Raw genomic sequence first — 22,261 nt, 5'->3', positions numbered from 1 at the left:
TTTTTAAAAAAAAGGAAGAGTAAAACCCACAGCATCCGGAACCTATGAGAGATTGGTAGATGCCAATGCCAGATAAGTGAATTTTCCAATTGCTTAAGAATGCGTGTTGAGTGATTGGTGAACTAGCCCACAAGGGGGCTCAGATTATAAACTTTCGTATTTTTTTACCTATTTGTTTTCTGCAAATTTTTTGCTGGCTTTTTGAATTTGGATTACAGGGATTTTACTGTAATATGCTAGAAGAATTGCAACATTGCGTTTTCCTAAGATTTTAATATGGCTTTAAGGTCAGTAAGGCAACATGAAATTCTGAATTCTTACTTTGAACAGAAACATTCAGTATTAATGCATCAATTAGCATCAAAGCCTCTCTAGGAGGGAGCACATTTGAAAAAGGAAATGACATTTAAAAAGTGTATTAATGTATTTTTCATTAGAAGCAGTTTAAGTGATAAAAGAACAGTAATAATGTGTTCCACAGCAGCACGTTACCTCTCCCTCACTGAATCATGCCTTGAATTAAAGTGAACAGTCTCTTGGAAATGGAATTTACCAAATATGCTATTGTGCAGGATGATCAGAAACTTAAAAATTTAACCTTAAAGGGTCGTCCTATACAAAGAGTCCACAATTCTTACCTTGGCGACCAAATCTCCACACCGCTGCCATCTTCCTGATGGCTCTGGAGCAATCTCGTGCATTAGTTATTCCTAAAGTCTCAGTGCTTCTCCATGGGGTCCATCAACCAAGTCCAACTGCTGTCAACTCTGTATAGGCCTTAATCAGCCTGTTACAGGAGCCGACAGCAGTTTATTTTAAAACATCCAAATAAATTTTAAACGATCATCTGTTTTTAAAATATTGTGATTTACTTTCAAAAAGCATCCACTGATCAGTGGTAAGTGCCAGATTTGGGGTCTTCTTATACAAACTCAACATCTTAGGTGAAAATTCCGGGGTCGTCCAAAACACGAGTCGTCCTGTACCATGGCATATATGGTAAGCAGAATCAAGCAAGTGAACATGACTCCAAGGCCAAACTATTCCCAATTCAACATTAATTGGGAATACTCAATTAGATTTTACTATGAACACAAGATAAACAGAACAGATTCAAACTATATTAAAAGAATAAGCTTCACAGAAACTCTTATTCCTTGAAAAAGGGCTCAGGCCCAAAACATCAGCAATATATCATTGTCTCCTACGGACGCTGAAAGACCAGCTGAATTCTTCCAGCACTTCAGTGTGTTTTTCACAGAAATAAAGTTCAGGGTATTTTAGATGGCTATTTTTTTTAATATACTGGTGTTATCAGTCATTTGGGAAGATCATTGTATGAAATAATTTGATTCAAACAATGGGGCTATCAAACAACCTAAAGATTTATTAATTCACACAATTACAAACCAAAGCATTTACCTTATTTACAAAATAGAAAATGGTTTCATTGGTCAGCTTTTCCAATGAATAAACAATGCCACAAAGGCCATTGTTACATACAGCGCTCCGCTGCAGTTTTACTAGCCCAGTTCAACAACCAACAGCTCCAAACATGGCTGAAATGGCCTGTTACAGGAGCAAGCAGTGGTTTATTTTAAAATCCTGTAACCACAGGATTGGGTCTGGGTTCAAGATGGCTGAGCCTGTGCTGGCAGTTGCCTTGAGGAGTTACAGACTTCAGGGAAGCATAGATCTGGCACAGGGCACCAGAAAACAGGAAGATCAGCCCCTGATTAAGAAAGAGAAGCAGATATGACCCATAGGACTGTAATCATGGCGGTGGATTAGCGAGGGGCTCTGAGGGTGAAGAACGCACATGTGGTGGGCTGTTGCTAACTCAGGCAAGGAACTCACACCAGGCTGTGAACTGCTGGAGACTGGCTAAAGGGGTACCAGGAATCAGAACTGGGATATGAGAGGGTGCCAAGGGCATTGAAGACTTCCTGATTGTGTAGAGGTTTGGATCTGGATTTCAGGTGCTCTGATGGTTTGGACTAAGGTCTGTGTAGCTGCAGAGGCTGCAGGATCGCTGGAGGCAAATCCACAGACACTCAGTGACTCTGTGTGGACTCTCTTTGGCTTCTCTTTTTCTGAAATTTCTGCTGATGCCAAATGTTGGTTAATCATGTCCAGCAAATCCAGGTAGACAATAGCAAAATGTTAAGAGTATTTAACATACCCAAGACACCAAATTCAGAAAGAGAGCTGTTACAAACTGTGTAAGGAGCTTGGTTTGGCCACAGGTGGTTCATAGGCACACAAGTCTTCTTGTCAACCTCTTGATCATGTAATACATGATGGCGATGGCTGTGAAAACAACAATGTGACAATAAAATTGGGCTCTACAAATATGTGGGAATATTCCATTTGAGACACTTTTAAATTTAGACATACAGCACAGTGACAGGCCATTTCGGCCCATGAGTCCGATCCGCCCAATTTACACACAATTAACCCACACACCCAGCATGTATCAAATGGTGGGAGGAAACCAGAACCCCGGGGGAAAACCCAAGCGTACACGGGGAGAATGTACAAACTCTTTATAGACAGCACGGGATTCGAACCTAGGTCCCAATCGCTGGCAATGTAAAGGCTTTGCGCTAACCACTACTCCAACTGTGCTTAATGTATTTCAAATTGAATCTTCACATGTATGCTTTTTGCTCAAACATGAACTACTCTTTGCAGACGATGCCGCTTTAGATGCCCATTCAGAGCCAGCTCTTCAGCGCTTGACATCCTGTTTTGCGGTAACTGCCAAAATGTTTGGCCTGGAAGTCAGCCTGAAGAAAACGGAGGTCCTCCATCAGCCAGCTCCCCACCATAACTACCAGCCCCCCAACATCTCCATCGGGCACACAAAACTCAAAACGGTCAACCAGTTTACCTATCTCAGCTGCACCATTTCATCAGATGCAAGGATCAACAATGAGATAGACAACAGACTCGCCAAGGCAAATAGCGCCTTTGGAAGACTACACAAAAGAGTCTGGAAAAACAACCAACTGAAAAACCTCACAAAGATAAGCGTATACAGAGCCGTTGTCATACCCACACTTCCTGTTCGGCTCCGAATCATGGGTCCTCTACCGGCATCACCTACGGCTCCTAGAACGCTTCCACCAGCGTTGTCTCCGCTCCATCCTCAACATTCATTGGAGCAGCTTCATCCCTAACATCGAAGTACTCGAGATGGCAGAGGCCGACAGCATCGAGTCCACGATGCTGAAGATCCAGCTGCGCTGGGTGGGTCACGTCTCCAGAATGGAGGACCATCGCCTTCCCAAGATCGTGTTATATGGCGAGCTCTCCACTGGCCACCGTGACAGAGGTGCACCAAAGAAGAGGTACAAGGACTGCCTAAAGAAATCTCTTGGTGCCTGCCACATTGACCACCGCCAGTGGGCTGATATCGCCTCAAACTGTGCATCTTGGCGCCTCACAGTTCGGCGGGCAGCAACCTCCTTTGAAGAAGACCGCAGAGCCCACCTCACTGACAAAAGACAAAGGAGGAAAAACCCAACACCCAACCCCAACCAACCAATTTTCCCCAGCAACCGCTGCAACCGTGTCTGCCTGTCCTGCATCGGACTTGTCAGCCACAAACGAGCCTGCAGCTGACGTGGACATTTACCCCCTCCATAAATCTTCGTCCGCGAAGCCAAGCCAAAGAAAAAAGAAGAGTTCCATTTTAATTCAAATTTGGAGGAGGTTTTAAATGGGTTTCCATCATCACTCTCTCCCATTCAACAACTTACACATTTATTCATCTTTGTGCAAGATTTAATTCCACAAGCTGTATCAGCTCTTTGGAAAAGCATATACTACATGCAGAATGACACTGTACTGTTGCACTCAATTTTGCCCTCACCTCACATTAACTTTTAGTCTTCTGTCATAGGTGACTGATTAAAAGTTGTAGCTACGCCTAATTTTTCTCTCCTTTGCCAAAGGACATCAAGTTCAAACATAATAATGTCTTGCCCCAAACCATTGTAGCTTAGGAAAGTTCACGTATAAAAAGGCAAGCTTAATTATATCCAATTTCCAGCTTTAAAACAAGCTACAAAGCAAAGTTGTTTCTCCCCTAGAAGGATATGAAATATCCCATGGCACTCCTATTATAGAAGTACAAGAGATTTTTCCAAATGTGGGAAACGATGCTATTCTCACACCAACATCCAAAATAATTGTGCGTGGAAGATTTTTGATTATATCTATCATTATACTTAAAAGTACTTTATTAATATTTGGGGACTGGGTGTCGTTGTAAATGGTGCTGAAGAATAAGCAGCGGAGGCCCCGGCCCTGGTCCGGGCAGAGGGTAGGCGGCGGCGGCCCCGATCCGGGCAAGAGCTAAGGGGAGGAGGTGGCCCCGGCCTCGGTCGAGTGAGGCTGGCGGAGGCCCCGGTCCGGGCAGAAAGTAGGAGGCGGCGGCCCCGGTCCAGGCACAGGGAAAGCAGTGGCGGCCCCGGCCCCGGTCCGGGCAGAGGGTAGGCGGCGGCCCCGATCCGGGCAAGAGCTAAGGGGAGGCAGCGGCCCCGGCCTCGGTCGAGTGAGGCTGGCGGAGGCCCCGGCTGGGCAGAAAGTAGGAGGCGGCGGCCCCAGACCGGGCACAGGGAAAGCAGCGGCGGCCTCGGCCCCGGTCCGGGCAGTATGGACCGACCTAGGAGGGGAGGCAGGCCCCTCCAGCCCGAGTAAGAAACCTGCATAGGAGAAGGCCACTCCGATATAAAACCTACGACCCAAGGACCTCGCTGCCACGTCCCAGCTTGCTTGGCCACGGCACACGAACCATGGGTGTAAAGGATGGGGCCAGTACTGCGCGCACTGCACTCCACCTAAAAGCTCCTTTGCGCAGGCCCGAGGACAGGTCCACGTCCTACCCCTCCATGTCCTCCCCCTCAAAAGATGCTCACAAACTCAAGCTAGCATGCTGGAACATCAGAACCATGCTAGACAAGGCTGACCGACCTGAACGTCGGTCTGCCCTCATTGCTCATGAACTCCTCAGACTTGACATCAACATAGCCGCTCTCAGTGAAGACTGCCTTGCAGATGTAGGCAGCCTCCAAGAACGCGGCGCGGGCTACACACTCTACTGGTCTGGCAAGCCTATGGATGAACAACGCCTATCTGGTGTAGGCTTCATGGTCAAGAACTCCATTGCCTCCAAACTCGAAAACCTCCCGACAGGCCACTTGGACCGGATCATGTCCATGCGACTCCCCCTTCAAAACAAGCGTCGCATCACCCTCATCAGTGTCTATGCTCCAACCCTCCAGGCGGAACCAGCAGAAAAGGACAAGTTCTACACTGACCTGCGCAACCTCATTCAACGCACCCCTACAGCCGACAAGCTTGTCATCCTTGGCGACTTCAACGCTCGCGTCGGCAAAGACTCAGAAACCTGGCCAGGAATCCTGGGCAAGCATGGTGTCAGCAAGTGCAACGACAATGGGCGCCTCCTGTTGGAGCTCTGTGCAGAACAGTGGCTTGTCATTACAAACACCCTTTTTCAGCAGAGGGACAGCCTGAAGACTACTTGGATGCATCCCCGATCCAAACACTGGCACCTCCTGGACTACGTCCTGGTGCGAGAAATAGACAAACGAGATGTGCTCCACACCAGGGTCATGCCCAGCGCGGAATGCCACACTGACTACCGGCTGGTTCGCTGCATGCTCAACCTTCACTTCAAGCCAAAGCCCAGGAACAGTAAAGACCCCAGAAAGAGGTTCAATGTTGGAAACCTGCAGTCAGACGAAGTGAGAGGAAACTTCCAGGCAAACCTCAAAGCAAAGCTCGAGGATGCAATCCGCCTCACGGACTCGTCCCCTGAAACCCTCTGGGATCAGCTGAAGACTACCATACTGCAATCCACTGAAGAGGTACTGGGCTTCTCCTCCAGGAAAAAGGACTGGTTCGATGAAAACAACCAGGAAATCCAGGAGCTGCTGGCAAAGAAGCGAGCTGCCCACCAGGCTCACCTTGCAAAGCCGTCCTGGCCAGAGAAGAAAGAAACCTTCTGTCGCGCATGCAGCCATCTTCAGCGCAAACTCCAGGAGATCCAAAATGAGTGGTGGACTAGCCTCGCCAAACGAACCCAGCTCAGCATGGACATTGGCAACTTCAGGGGTTTTTACGAGGCTCTAAGGGCTGTGTACGGCCCCTCACCCCAAGTCCAAAGCCCACTGCGCAGCTCAGACGGCAAAGCCCTCCTCAGCAACAAGATCTCCATCTTCAACCGATGGTCAGAACACTTCCAATCTCTTTTCAGTGCTAACCGCTCAGTCCAAGAATCCGCCCTGCTCCAGCTCCCTCAACAGCCCCTAAGGCTAGAGCTGGATGAGGTCCTCACCCGGGAAGAGACATATAAGGCAATTGAACAACTGAAAAGTGGCAAAGCAGCAGGTATGGATGGAATCCCCCCAGAGGTCTGGAAGGCTGGCGGCAAAACTCTGCATGTCAAACTGCATCAGTTTTTCAAGCTTTGCTGGGACCAAGGAAAACTGCCTCAGGACCTTCGTGATGCCACCATCATCACCCTGTACAAAAACAAAGGCGAGAAATCAGACTGCTCAAACTACAGGGGAATCATGCTGCTCTCCATTGCAGGCAAAATCTTCGCTAGGATTCTCCTAAATAGAATAATACCTAGTGTCGCCGAGAATGTTCTCCCAGAATCTCAGTGCGGCTTTCGTGCAAACAGAGGAACTACTGACATGGTCTTTGCCCTCAGACAGCTCCAAGATAAGTACAGAGAACAAACCAAAGGACTCTACATCACCTTTGTTGACCTCACCAAAGCCTTCGACACCGTGAGCAGGAAAGGGCTTTGGCAAATACTAGAGCGCCTCGGATGCCCCCCAAAGTTCCTCAACATGGTTATCCAACTGCACGAAAACCAACAAGGTCGGGTCAGATACAGGAATGAGCTCTCTGAACCCTTCTCCATTAACAATGGTGTGAAGCAAGGCTGCGTTCTCGCACCAACCCTCTTTTCAATCTTCTTCAGCACGATGCTGAACCAAGCCATGAAAGACCTCAACAATGAAGACGCTGTTTACATCCGGTACCGCACGGATGGCAGTCTCTTCAATCTGAGGCGCCTGCAAGTTCACACCAAGACACAAGAGCAAGTTGTCCGTGAACTACTCTTTGCAGACGATGCCGCTTTAGTTGCCCATTCAGAGCCAGCTCTTCAGCGCTTGACGTCCTGTTTTGCGGAAACTGCCAAAATGTTTGGCCTGGAAGTTAGCCTGAAGAAAACTGAGGTCCTCCATCAGCCAGCTCCCCACCATGACTACCAGTCCCCCCACATCTCCATCGGGCACACAAAACTCAAAACGGTCAACCAGCTTACCTATCTCGGCTGCACCATTTCATCAGATGCAAGGATCGACAACGAGATAGACAACAGACTCGCCAAGGCAAATAGCGCTTTTGGAAGACTACACAAAAGAGTCTGGAAAAACAACCAACTGAAAAACCTCACAAAGATAAGCGTATACAGAGCCATTGTCATACCCACACTCCTGTTCAGCTCCGAATCATGGGTCCTCTACCGGCATCACCTACAGCTCCCAGAACGCTTCCACCAGCGTTTTCTCCGCTCCATCCTTAACATTCAGTGGAGCGACTTCATCCCTAACATCGAAGTACTCGAGATGGCAGAGGCCGACAGCATCGAATCCACGCTGCTGAAGATCCAACTGCGCTGGGTAGGTCATGTCTCCAGAATGGAGGACCATCGCCTTCCCAAGATCGTGTTATATGGCGAGCTCTCCACTGGCCACCATGACAGAGGTGCACTAAAGATAAGGTACAAGGACTGCCTAAAGAAATCTCTTGGTGCCTGCCACATTGACCACCGCCAGTGGGCTGATATCACCTCAAACCGTGCATCTTGGTGCTTCACAGTTTGGCGGGCAGCAACCTCCTTTGAAGAAGACCGCAGAGCCCACCTCACTGACAAAAGACAAAGGAGGAAAAACCCAACACCCAACCCCAACCAACCAATTTTCCCCTGCAACCGCTGTAACTGTGTCTGCCTGTCCCGCATCGGACTTGTCAGCCACAAACGAGCCTGCAGCTGACGTGGACATTTTACCCCCTCCATAAATCTTCGTCCGCGAAGCCAAGCCAAAGAAAGATTCCGGTGTTGGAATATTCAGTGACATATCAATGGAGTTACAATCTACAATCCCTATGCCACTGGTGCTCTGTGATTAGTAAGGGATTCCTTAAGGTGGGATGTGAGTGGGAAGGGAAGGTTGAGATCACAGCTCTAGTTCCAATTCTTACTGAAATATTTTGCTTGAGAAAAATTGTCATTGGCCTATTTCCTTTGGAGTTATGAAACCGTGCACATGTGAGTCAATTTGGTATGATAAAAACAGTGGTTTTCAAACTTTTTGAAAAACCAAAAGAGGTCAAACTACAAACAAAAAAAATCTGATGAGATTATGCACATGATATTGAACAACATTCAATAAGATTGAAAAAGTTCAGAGAAGATTTACTAGGATGTTTCCGGGTCTTCAGGAAATGAGTTACAGGGAAAGGTTATACAGGTCAGAACTTTACTTCTGGAGCATAGAAGAATGAGGGGAGATTTGATAGAGGTATACAAAATTATGATGGGTATGGATAGAATGAATGCAAGTAGGCTGTTCCCACAGAGGTTAGGTGAGATACAAACCAGAGGACATGGGCAAAGGGTGAAAGCTCAGGTGGAACACAGAGAGAAGTGGGAGTGTGCAATGAACTGCCAGATGAAGTGGTGAATGAAAGCTCAATTTGAAGACAAATTTGGATAGGTACAGAATGGGAGGGGTATGCAGGTTAGTGGGACTTGGCAGAATAATAATTCCACTCATTCTAAAAGGGCCTAAGGGCCTGCTTCTGTGCTGTAATGTTCCATGATTCTAATACAGAACTAAAAAATGTGAAATACCTATATAAAATAGATGCATGGCTGGCTGATAAATGTGAATCAAATATTTCCAATATCATTTGAATTCAAATAATGAAGACAATCCATCAAATATATTAGCAGCACATATAACCACAATTTAAGCATAAAGAAGTTGAATTTATTCACAGCACACAAGTTGTAACACTAACGTATCACAATACTGATGCATTAACATTTCTTCAGAGCTAACTACTGATACTTGGAATAAAAATCTCAGATGTGTTTAATTTGCTTAAGAAAACTGAACACTTCAAAAAACACCATGTCAGAATTTAAGGTGTTTTATGAAGATGTCATTTTCTCAGCATGGTTTCTGAAAGTGTTATACTTCAATTGTGAACAATCTAATAATATGAAGACAGCTATTAATTGGAAATGCAGATACAACCTTTGTATTATGTAACATTCCTAAATTGTGGAATGTGAAGAATGGATTGTGGAATGACTTTCAGCGACTAAAACATGCTGGGATCTACTGCAATATACTAAAGTGCTGGAGATTTTTTTCTTGTTGTTTTTCCTCATTCCTGATTTGAAGGGCTCAGGCCCAAAATATTGATCACCTTTTACTTCCTATAGATTCTGCGTGACCTGCTGAGTTTTAAATTTACACATAGAGCACGGTAATAGGCCCTTCCAGCGTCCGAGCCCATGTCACCCAATTACACCAAAATGATTGACAACCCCGGTACGTTTTGAAAGGTGGAGGGATCCAGAGCACCATGCAGTCATGGGGAGAACGTACAAACGCTTTGCAATCTGTGGCGCTGGGACTGTAATAGCATTGCACTAACCACTATGCTAACGGTACCACCCACAAAAGCTTCTCCAGCACTTTTGTGCATTGCAAATCATATTGACTGCTTTCTGCAGGATCTAACATAAAAGGGGTAGTAGACATGCTTGAAATATGTTTACCTGAAGGTACCTCTTTCAACATCCTGTCCACTGAGCCTCACGTGTATTCCTTCTTTCAGTAAAGAACCAAATGCCATATATTCTGCCAGAGCCCAATCAACTATTTGATCCTTGATCATCCCTGCTCGTCCCCTCAATATGCGAGACAAACCTGGAAAAATTATAAATAGATCTTCAGGTAATGAACAGTGTTCTGGAAATTATAGCAGATGCTGCAATGATCAACAGTCTGATTTTCCTAACCTTTTAATTCTACAGCATGGAAAAACTTTTAATTCATCACCTTCACAAGCTTAGATCATGGATTTATTTTTAAATTGTGTTTGGATCACCTTTCTTTGTGGCAGTTTGGTTGGAACCTCAAGACGCCATAGATTTGAAATCATATGCAGGAATTAAGTGACATAAGATAGAATCTCAATTCAGTGATGAAGAAGTGGTGCATGGAGGAAAATAGATGTGCATGATCCTAAGGCACTTTTCAAAGCCAGTTATCTTCCTTCATCCAACACCACAATGACTTATCACTCATTCTTTGCTGCTTGGATTTTCTTAGTGCACACAAGCTGCCACTCAGAACTACAAAATTATGCTGTAAGGAATTGACTGGATGTCCTGTGACCACATCAAATGCTCAATGCACAAATAAATGCCTTCTCTATAGCCATAATACCATTGCAATTTAAATGCACCAACCTTAAAAGGGCAAACTATTGTTAAAATAGAACAATGTTGCTTGCGCAGGTGTTTAATATTCCAGAACAGATGGAGAGTAATGCCCCTGTCCATCAAAGTCCTTAAGGATCCTTGAGTCACAAGAATCCAATTACGAGATTTAAGGGCTGAAATGTTCACTTTCACAAATATATGACCAAGGACACTGTTCTTGGTCCATGCAAAACATTTGAAGTGCACTGACCTGAACAGTTAGGGCTAATAAAGAAAACAATCTTCATGAAGTTAATTTTTTATAAACGGTAAAAAGATTCAAAACACTTTTGCACAATTATTTTTGAACGGGGGCAGGGAGCTTCTAATTGGATTTCCATTATCACTCTATTTTATTCCACAAATAGTATCAGGTCTTTGGGAAGTGAAATACCTTTCAGCATATGCACCAACGACATATCGAACACTGCTGCACTCAATTTTACCCTCACCTCGCATCCAACTTTACTCTTCTGTCACAGGTGACTGGATAAGAGTTGTAGCTACACCTAATTTTTCTCTCCCTTGCCAGAGGACATCAAGCTCAAGCATTTGGGCTGCTTAATTAGCATAATGCTGATACAGTGTCAGAGACCCAGGTTCGAATCCAGTGTTGACTGTAAGCTTTCCCGTGTCTACATGGGTTTCCTCAGGGTGCTCCAGTTTCCTCCCACCCTTTAAAAACGTACAAGGTTGTAGGCTAATTGGGCAGCATGGGCTCGTGGGCTGAAAGGGCCCGTTATTATGCTGTGTGTCTAAAAAATAATATTGTCTTGCCCCAAATCACTGTGGCTCAGAAAAATTCACTTATATTAAAGACAAACTTAATTATATCCATCTTCTTCCAAGTAACAAGCCACTGAATGCTGCAGTTCTGGAATATTCAGTGACATATAAATGGAACTAAGCCATCGAGGAATCTACACAAAAATCAATCTCAAGTGTAGTCCAAATTCAGAATTTAACAAATTGCCTGAATCACAAACAAAAAACAAATTTAAAATCTGACGAGGTTATTCACATTCAAGAATAATGGAATAATCTTCCAACAAACATTTTCAGAATATGGAACAAGAAATGTGAATACCCATGTATAATAGATGCATGGTAGGCTGATAATCATTTAATTCCAGTGATCATTGTGAATCATGTTTCCAATATAACTTGAATTCAAATATTGAAGACAATCCATCAAATATATTAGTAGTACATATTTAAATGTATAACTGAAAGCCAGTAAAAGCTCAGCAGGGAGGGTTCCTCAAATTCCATCAGCACTGAGGTAGGTTTTAAGAATATTTTGTTAAGCCCACGAAGACAAGTCACACATTGATAAACAGCCATTGGTGGTTTATCATCTCTGCTATATTCATCTGTGCAAAATATGCACAAATCAATAGAATATTCACTTTGATCTTTTTACTGCTTCTGGAGCTATGGGTTCATGTATTCAAAACATTTACTTAATCTTGTTTCACAAGTTGAAAAAAGCCTGAGGGTTTAATCTGAGTATTGCAGAGTCTGACGGTGTTCTTCTAATGCTCTATTCATGCATTACAAATACCAGTAAATTTTAGTTCCATTCTATCACACTCTGAATCAGCAGAAATAAAAACCAGACTTTTGTAAAATATGACCTTGGACAATTTATGCTATCAAGCCAGTTTCCTGTAAATAAATCTGCGATTAGTATAACCGCAGAGACAATTACTACCAAGGATGGATTGCTATTTACATCTTCACCTGGAAAAATGTATGCACAGCAAAACGGGAATATTTCATGGAACCTAATTAAACCTTTCCTTTATAAAGAAAATGCTGATTGACATTTCAAATTTACCACCTCAGATGCAAAGCAGATGGACTATCTTTCCATGCAATACTTGAACACTTGCAAAGTGAAATTAATAAATTGTAGCAGATATACAAATTGTAAAATAAAAATGAAATCTTTAACAGTGGCTTTGTTTCCTTCCAACTGACTTGCAATCTAATTAGCCCCAAAGTTAAAATGAGGGCAAAACAATAGTGTTTCCTGCTAGTGATCTCTTGGCAGACAGTTCCCCTTTACAGGCATTAGTTATTCTCATGCTCCAGTCTTGGAGCAGCGGGGTCACTCAGCTGACTGAGCAACTAATCACATTAAAGGATCCTCACAGACAGTAGCCAAGAAGGATAACACAATTTTAAATGAAGCTTTTGAATATTTTACTGAGCACGGGAATAAAATTGGAAGAAGCATTTAAGATTAATGCCAAGATTAAAATACAAAATCACATAAAAGTGATGGATTTTATTTTTTTAAATTTAAGTGTGTGTGTGAGAATCTACGACTAGAGTATTTAAAAGAGCACAAGAAAAATTCCTAGGTTGGGAGGCTACTTTAGAGGGACAATACAACTTGTTGCAACGATCTTTCTGTCTCCATCTCAGTAAGTTTTAGAGTTTTCAATGCAACAGACACAGCATAGTTCAGATGAGGAAGAACAAGTCATGACTTATCGATTGCCAATAATGCGTGGCAAATAGATCAGACATAAAAAGACTGATGGAGGGAACATGAATCCAACTCTCGTCAGGATGCATTTACCTTCAATAAAACACTTGACGAGCCAACTTCGTAAACATGTATTTAAATTCAATAGTATTATATTAATCAAACAAAATTTGTGCAGCCTTGACCCACACTGACCAATGACATCTTCTCAGTTTTTATTCAAAAGGGGCAATATTCATATTTGAACAAATTCACCATTTCTTCAGTGATAATTACTCTTCCAACTATTAAAATTAGTCTCTATAAAAATATTTTTACATACCATATTGCTTCATGAGATATTCAATTTACAAATAAAGATGCCTACCTCCATGAATAGTACAATTTTCAACTGGCACTGAACTGGCTACTTTCCCAATGTGCTGCAGGATGTCAACAGGAAGACCTGTTGGAGGGCAAGTCATACTTTTCGGTTCTCCATTCAGAGTGAAGAAACCTGGATCAAAATTTTATTTTTGCAATCATTAATCTGGCAATACAAACATGAAATTATAAAACTGAATAAGCAAAGGATCAATTAACACAAGTGAAAAAACACTACACCATATAACACAATTAATCGGAAGCATACAATGCTTATGTTGAGACGTAATCTATGCTGCAGATGTGTGGTGGAATGTGTACTGACTGGCTGCATCATGGACTGGTATGGGGACACCAATATCTTGGAGCATAAAGACCTGCAAAAGGTAGTGGACTCAACTCAGGACATCATAGGCCAGGCAAAACCATCCCCACCATCGAGGACATCAACAGAGAACACTGCCATCAGAGAGCAGCAACTGTCATCACACCACCCTTTCCCGCAGCTGCCATCAGGAAAGTTATCGGTGCCACAAGACTCGCACCACCAGGTTCAGGAACAGCTGCTCTCCCTCCACCATCAGACCCCTCAACAACAAACTCAATCAGGGACTCATTTAACGACTCTTACTTGTGCACTTTATTGATTTTTCCTCTCTGTATTGTACAGTTTGTTTACACGTTATTTTTTGACAATTGTATGTTCAGTACATTTTTTTTGCACTACCAATAAGTGATAATGCTACCTTGCCCGCAGGAAAAAGAGTTTCAGGATTGAATGTGATGTCATGTATATACTCTGACAATAAATCTGAAATTATTAGAGACCTTCATCAAAGAGCTGACTTTCAATCTAAAGCTACAAGAACCACAGCTCACTTATTTATTATTTTGAATTTCTGTTTCACAATAGAGAGATGTACTTCTATTGTGTGTTACTTTTCTCTTTCTATGCTTCTGCACGACAGTAATGTGCATCTTTGGGACAAGTCTCAATTCTCCTCCCTTACCACCCTCATTCCTAAACCTTTCCAAATGTTGCCAACCTGGCCAAGGGGAATCAAGCCACTCTTTAATTTGAAGAATTTTCTCATCTTTTGCTCTGGAATAGGCTTCCTCACAAATCCTGTCATAGTTTGCTATTTCCTCCTGTAAAACACATTGGAAAAACAGTAGTATTAAACCACTGAGAAGATCTGAAAGTTTTAGTTTGAAAATCACATATTGTCAATCTGAAAATTATGAACATGCCTTCATAATTTCTTGATTCAATAACAATTGTCATATTTTTTCAAGTTCATAACGACAATCACTTTACTACTGGAAACTTTATGATCTTAAAGTATTTCTGGTTGTCCAATGGTACTGTAGAAGCATGCGGGATTATTCTTACAATTTCCTAACAGTTTAATTCAGAAACATCATCTAAAAGGTCAGAGTTCAACTCAAGTGCACAGGGAAAAAAGTCACTCCCAAGCAAATGATAGTCTATGCCAAAGGTTTCTGGACAACTTGAAATATCCAGTGATCTGCGTGGAAAAACATGGCATTGAACAATGGAACAGGAAACATGGATCAATTACAAATATCACATGACAGGAATGGAATGAGATTTGTATTCTTTGAAGCAAACAGCAGCCCAACAAGATCACCAAAGAAATTGAGATGCAACAGACTATGCAGACCTCAAACTCCTGTTGTGTCAGAACCCCTTCTGATATCAATGTATCTGCATACTTCTTCAGAACTGAGACTTGCTTGTGGATTTGTTTATACATGAGAGGCTGCGTAAACATGGGTTCATCCACTTCATTGTGTCCTCTTTTACGATAGCAAACCTATCAGTGACAATAAAAAAGATATTAGCACCTGTAACTATCCACATTATACCTTTTAGTACAGCTCATCATTACACAGTAGCCAGGTTGCCATTGCATTTCCCTGATTGTCTCTCCATTCAGTTTCCTTTCGCACAAGCATGATAAATTCTTACTCTGTCCCTGATCATATCCAGTTTATCTGTATCTTGGTCAATGTGGTTTAAGGTGTGAAAAATAAAAAAGTTAAAAAAAAAAACTTTTGTTGGTCTGGATTCCTCTCCCAGCCTTGTCCGAATTCTGGGCGTTTGAGATTTCCTGCTTTTGGCTTATTCCTTGAAGGGCTCAGGGCCGAAACATCAGCAATATATCTTTGCCTCCAATAGACACCAAAAAGACTGGCTGAGATCCTCCAACATTTTGGTGCTTTTATTAAAATAGGCATCACTCACAGCCATACTTTCTTTACCTCTTCACTGTCAGGAAGATTCACAAGTGACCAGAATCAAGGACAGTTTCTTACCTACAATGACCAAACACCTGAATGAACCCCAAAATAATAAAATCACGTTGTCTTTTCTCCACACCCTGTTCTCTGAAAGTTTGCATTGTCTTATACTACATACAAAATGTCGACGGGCTTGCTCACAAAACAACTTCTATCACTACATTCCAATACATGGGACAATTAACTTAAAACTGAAGACTCCTCATCCTTTCCGTAATGAGATGACCAGAATTGTGACCTAACCAAAGTTTATATTTTTTTTGCCTTGCTGGAGCAATCAGGCTGGCAAAAAAAGATTCCTGAAGGTAGAGTAGAAGTCCTAAAATTTGCACTGCTCAGGGACTGGGTTGGTCCATATTTTCCGGATTCTCAAGTAGTACTTTTAAAATTCAAATTTAAGGAGGAATAGAGATGAACAGGTAAATGTTGATAGTTTATTCATTAGTAAATATAGCATGCTTCATTTTTCAAAACGAGCAGTTTTAAAGAAAATAAAGTTCACAATAAAGTTGCCGCTGCGCATCTATGGCATGCACACACACAAAAGCTCACTAAATTTAAAAAGTTTGAGAATTCTAGCATCTGGATTTTTGGACTTCTACTGTAGAGTTATGTACATTGAATAACCACTTTAAGTTTATACTGATGTATTCTATAACTTTAAAACTAAAATTCACTGAAACAGACAATTCCAATGCATTTGAATAAATCTAATCATCACAGAATTTTACTAAACACATCAAGCTGTGCTTGTAAAATATTTAACAGGGCAAAGCAACATCTTGTTAGTTACCAGGTCAATTACAACATCCTTATTGAAGGTGTTTCTCCACTCTGCAGCCACTTGACATACATAAATAACTGCTTCTGGGTCATCACCATTGACATGGAAGATGGGCGCATTCACAACACGGGCAACATCGGTCGGATAAGGAGATGAGCGGGCCATTCGAGGATCTGTGGTAAACCCAATCTACAAAAGGAGCAGACACGCAGTATTGAAACAGAAATGAATGCATTTCTCTGGTTGGAAACAACCTAGCATTTCACAGACCATTCTTTGCCATATTTTACTGTATATCAAGTTAAAAGTTGCTTTTCTTACCTGATTATTTACAACTACATGGATTGTACCGTGTGTGGTATATGATGGGAGATCACTAAGGTGAAAAGTCTCGTACACAATGCCCTGGCCAGCAAAAGCAGCATCACCATGTAGAAGGATGGACATCACCTACAATTTATAAATAAATTACTTTGAATTAGTCACTACAGTCATTAGCATTGTGTGAATGAATCACTGCAATCGTCAAGCCTTTTGGTCTCTTTAGAGAAAGGTACAAGTTACTTCGCTAAATGCAACGTGCAGGAGGAACTCAGTAAGTTGACCAGCCCCGTGTACTTCTCTCTGCTAATAAGTTTTATAGAACACAGAACACTACAACACTGTACAGGCCCTTTGGCCCTCAGTGATGTGCTAACCCATATATTCCTTAAGAAAAGTACTACACCCTCCCGACCCAGCAACCCTCCATTCATGTGCCTGTCTAAGAGTCTCTTAAATGCCACTAATGTTTCAACCTCCACCACCATCCCTGGCAAGGCATTCCAGGCACCAACAACTCTCGGCGTAAAAAACTTACCCGTGATATCTCCCCTAAACCTCGCTCCCTTCACTTTGCACATATGCCCTCTGGGGTTTGCTATTCCTGCCCTGGAAAACAGGTGCTAGCTGTCCACCCTATCTATCTATGCCTCTCATAATCTTGTGGACCTCTTCTACGCTCCAAAGATAAAAGCCCCAGCTCTGCAAATCTTGCCTCATAAAACTTGTTTTCCAATCCAGGTAACATCCTGGTAAATCTCCTCTGCATCCTTGCCATAGCTTCCACATCCTTCTTGTAATGAGGTGACCAGAACTGAACACAATACTCCAAGTGTGGTCTTACCAGAATTGATGGAGTTGCAACATGACCTGTTAACTCCTGAATTCAATCCCCTTGTTAATGAAGCTATCGGCCTTCTTAACTAACCTATCAATGACATTGAGGGATATATGAATTTGAACCCCAAGGTCCCTCTGTTCATCCACACCGACCATTAACACTGTACTCAGATTTCTGGGTTTGTCCTTCCAAAATGCATCCCTTCACACTTATCTGGATTGAACTCCATCTGCCCAACTCTGCATCCTGTCTATATCCTCTTGTAACTTCGACAACCTTCAGCTCCATCCACAACTCCTCCAACCTTTATGACATCAACAAACTTACTGACTCATCCTTCTGCCTCTTCATCCAGGTCATTTATTTTTTAAAAATCACAAAGGGGTCCAAGAACAGATCCTTGCAGAACTCCACTAGTCACCAACCTCCAGGCAGAATAGTTTCCTTCCACTACTACTCTCCGCTTTCTTCCTACAAGCCAATTTTTTTATCCACACAGCTGAGGTTCCACTGATCTCATGACTTTCTGGATGGTTCAATCATGAGACTCTTAGACAGGCACATGAATGGAGGGTTACTGGGTAGGGAGGGTGTAGTACTTTTCTTAAGGAATATATAGGCTTGTGAGGCATGACCTTCCCTTCACAAAGCCACGCTGACTATCCTTGAGTAGAATGGATTATTTAAGGTGGTATGTGGGTGGAAAAATATTTCTGTAACAATTGGGTCTAGAGCAGTGGTTCTCAACCTTTTCCCTTCCCACTCACATACCACCTTAAGTTATCCCTTACTAATCACATAGCACCGATGGCATAGGGATTACTTAAAATGGATTGTGTGAGAAAATAAAAAGTTTGAAAACCATGATCTAGCCTAGATGAACTGGAAAACTGGGCCAAGGAGGAACTTAACTCAGAAAAAGTGCTAATTGTTGCAGTTTGACAGACTAAACCAGACCAGGACTTGCGTTGTGAAAGGTAGGGATGTGGAGTGTGTGGAGTACAGAGATGGAACAGTATAGAATATAGTTCCATGAAAGTGCGACACAGGTTAACAGTTTGCCTTCATCAGACAAGGCAATGAGTACAGAAGCAGGAATGTGATGTTACAATTGTTGAAGACTACACTTGTGGAGTATTGTGTACATTACAGAAAAGATACTATTAAGCTGGAAAGGAATCAGAAAAAAAAAATCATGAGTTTGTTACTAGGATGAGTGAACTTGAACAACAAGGAGAGGCTGGGGCTTTTCTCCCTGGCGTGTCAAGACTGGGAGGAGGAGGGAAACTCGAGGATGTTTATAAAATTTCGAAGGGCATAAATAAATAGAGTCAGTCACACAGCACAGAAACAAGCCTTTTGCCCACCAGGTCCATGCTGATCTTTTTATCCATCTGAACATCCAATTTGCCTGTATTTGCACCATATTCTTCAATGCATTGTCTATTTAAGTGTCTATCAGCCCTTTAATTCCACGTCCTCCTCAAATAGGCTGAAGGGCCTTATTACCATGCTGTAAATCCACATAACGCTACAATTTGAAAATATATTTAAGAAATATTGCAATGCACAAGGGAACTCATTGATGCAGAGCACCAACCACCCAAGTAATTTTCAAATAATTTTTCATAATTTCTAGCTACTATAGCTTAACCCTTTGGAGTCCATGACCCAGTTTTCAGGGACTACTAACAAGCACATAAACACTGTGTTCCCATTTTCCTGGGCTGGTTTTATACCCAACCACCAACTGGCTCTACTAGTGCTTGTACAGTAGATTATCCATGAATCCAATCTGGAGTATATATTATGAAAGGTTAAAAATTTCCAGAGTTCAGGGGATAAACATACATTTCTAAATGTTTGATCACAATACTGCAAAATTTCCCCAAATTTTTACTAATGTGAAAGCATTTCATAAGAGAGCTGAAATCTAAGTCAATGAGATTGCAGTTTATACAAAAATGTTGGAGAAACTCATTATATAGTAAAGATAAAGAGACATAACCAACATTTTGGGCCTCAGCTTGAATAAAATTTTGGAGAAGGGGCCAGGAGAGGAGCCCAGGGTCACGGGCAGGAGATCATAAGTTGAAATGGGTGAGAGGACAAGAGAAAAAAAGATGAAAAGTGAGAGAGAGGGGGAGGGTATAGCTCTGTGAATGGACAGGGAAGGAGTGGAGAGCTGGAGGAAAGAGAGGGAAAGCTGGATGGGGGAGACAGAGAGTGGCCTAACAGCCTACGTTAAACGTAGGCTCCACCACATGGGCGTGTTTTTATGTATGACATGGTTATGTCTCCTTATCTTTGCTTCATCAAGAATAAAAAAAGAAAAAAAAAAGAATGCTGCAAGACTTGCTGAGTTCCTTCAGCATTTTTTGTGCAAACTACAATCACGGTGTCTGCAGATTTTCTTGCTTAATTCAATGAGATGGTGTCACAGAAAACAAATGTAAATTACTAAATGCATTTGTTGCATTTGCTGAATACTTGGATTCTAACTCTGGATTAAGTTCATACCACAAAGTGATGTTGATAAAGCTATTCTTAAGCATCAAGCAAATAAAATCACCTTAAATTGGGATTAATAATCTACTGAATAGTGACGATCATCATTTTAAAAAAATATCTTACCTTTTTGCCTTTGGTGTCTCCACGATAAAACTGCTCTGCTTTGGTTTTGCCCTGTACCACTGGATTTACTGCTTCCAAGTGTGAAGGATTTGCAACAAGTGACATAGATACTTGTTTGTTTGTTGTTCGGTTGACCCTTTCCTGATAGACACCAAGGTGGTACTTAACATCTCCCGATCCCTGAATGTCACAGAAAGTGGTTCAGATAATGACGATACAATATTTATTGATGAGTCCTCAAGTAAAATAAGAACTCTCAGTATCACTTAAGAGAATTTCTGAATACTCCCATGATACTATTTTATTTTTAAAAAGATAATTTTAAGCAAGTAAAAATGTGGTAATTTTATTGCATTTCAGATTTCTTGTAAATAACCCAACATTTAATCACATAAAATTGAATACCATATTACGAATATAGCGCACATTCCTGTTTGTCAACAACAGCAGGGTATGCATTTCAAATTTAGGTGGGCTCTAAAAAGACACTAAGAATGCAAATTAGGTGATGTATGCTGCTGACTGTACAGGTCAGAGAATTGTGCATCCAACCGAATAATCTTCTGATTATTAAACCGAATAAATAGAAAACTGGAACCTGCAAAGGCACAAATTTTCTATCAAATATCTCATCTGGTAATCCATATTTTGTATCAAGATTCAGAAAGTATGCAGTTAAAAAACACAAGATTTAAAATAAAAGCGTGTTTGACTTCCACTGCATTATTCTTAATTTCACTTTATGATTGACTTTGACAACAAGCAAACTATTTTGTCTTTACAAGCTCTCATTACCACACAGAGCTCATTGGCCGTTAAAAGCAATTGTTAACATTATCATTTGGAAAATATAAATTTAATGTATATAATAGATAAACAAAAACAAATGTACAAAATCATACAGAATGTAACATCATTAAAACCAATAAACCCACCCTTCAAAAACATACCTGCTTGTAGGTTAATGGGGGGGGGGGGGGGTAAATTGGGCGGCCTGGACTCGTAGGGCTGAATTAGCCTTTTACAGTGCTGTATGTCTACAATTAAATATTTACACTCCAGTTAAGATTTGTTCTATTTTGCATCCAACTCTGATATGCTAATCTTCTTTCATATATCCACATCATTCACTTCAACCTTTCCTTGAGTGAACAAGCCACAGATTCCTTGAGTCAAAATAGATTTTTTTTTTTAAACACTCTTTTTGTTCCTTAGTGGCTTGAATTTTGCTGTCTCCCACAAGTGTAATCACCTGCTGTACTGATCCAATCCCAATTATTTATTCTTTTCTGATGGAAAAGAATTTCTGGGCTCATCTCTGAAAATACTTTCTCTTGAAAAGCGTCTCTTTCCAGGGCATGACTCGGCTCCTAATGACAACAGAATTGCAGAAGCCAAGTGAACCCAAAGATTTCAACATTGTTAGTTTTGCTGAAATGTGGGAGCCACCCACTCACACAAACATCACCAACTCTGAGTGGTTCAGTGAAAGACTGACTGTACAGCTAGAGTGACTGACATTTTGACTGGAAAATTATTGCATGCCTGGACTGGCCAAAACTGCTTACTTTGTAGGCATTATATGAGCAGACTTAAAATATGAAAAGAAATCACAAAAATAGGTTATACCTAAAAAAAAATGCGTGATAGGAAGATTTTAAGGTGATTTTTGTGATCAGTAGCCTACAAACCATAAAATACACCCAAAAGAGTTGAGGAACCAAAATCTTTGTTGTCCAATACTACCTAAAACGGCTTAGCTCAATATTGAATTAATAGCTGTGATGTTCTGAGGGAGGGGAAGGATGCTGCTCCTCAAGCTTACATGACAATGACAAGCTTTAGTTCTTCAGCTCACTCCCAGTCTATCCTCTAACTGGGATA

The 22,261-nt window shown here is 41.8% G+C and overlaps 1 protein-coding gene across 5 annotated transcripts in view; it reads right to left on the bottom strand.

Annotated features, from left to right (window-relative positions):
- Nucleotides 1-22,261, bottom strand: part of LOC138736244 (2-oxoglutarate dehydrogenase-like, mitochondrial) — an 83,474-nt gene that overhangs the window by 21,631 nt on the left and 39,582 nt on the right. For all 5 annotated transcript variants that reach the window (XM_069885433.1, XM_069885437.1, XM_069885436.1 and 2 more), the window contains exons 9-16: nt 20,378-20,557; nt 16,903-17,031; nt 16,591-16,770; nt 15,158-15,310; nt 14,519-14,621; nt 13,477-13,605; nt 9,905-10,055; nt 2,183-2,310 (exon numbers count right to left, since the gene is read on the bottom strand). In XM_069885433.1, the coding sequence (XP_069741534.1) occupies nt 2,183-2,310; nt 9,905-10,055; nt 13,477-13,605; nt 14,519-14,621; nt 15,158-15,310; nt 16,591-16,770; nt 16,903-17,031; nt 20,378-20,557 (1,153 nt within the window). The remainder of the gene's footprint in view (nt 1-2,182; nt 2,311-9,904; nt 10,056-13,476; nt 13,606-14,518; nt 14,622-15,157; nt 15,311-16,590; nt 16,771-16,902; nt 17,032-20,377; nt 20,558-22,261) is intronic.

The sequence above is a fragment of the Narcine bancroftii genome, chromosome 6 (genome assembly GCF_036971445.1).
Source record: "Narcine bancroftii isolate sNarBan1 chromosome 6, sNarBan1.hap1, whole genome shotgun sequence".
NCBI classification, from domain to species: Eukaryota; Metazoa; Chordata; class Chondrichthyes; order Torpediniformes; family Narcinidae; genus Narcine; species Narcine bancroftii.
This window is presented reverse-complemented; position numbering and strand designations above follow the sequence as displayed.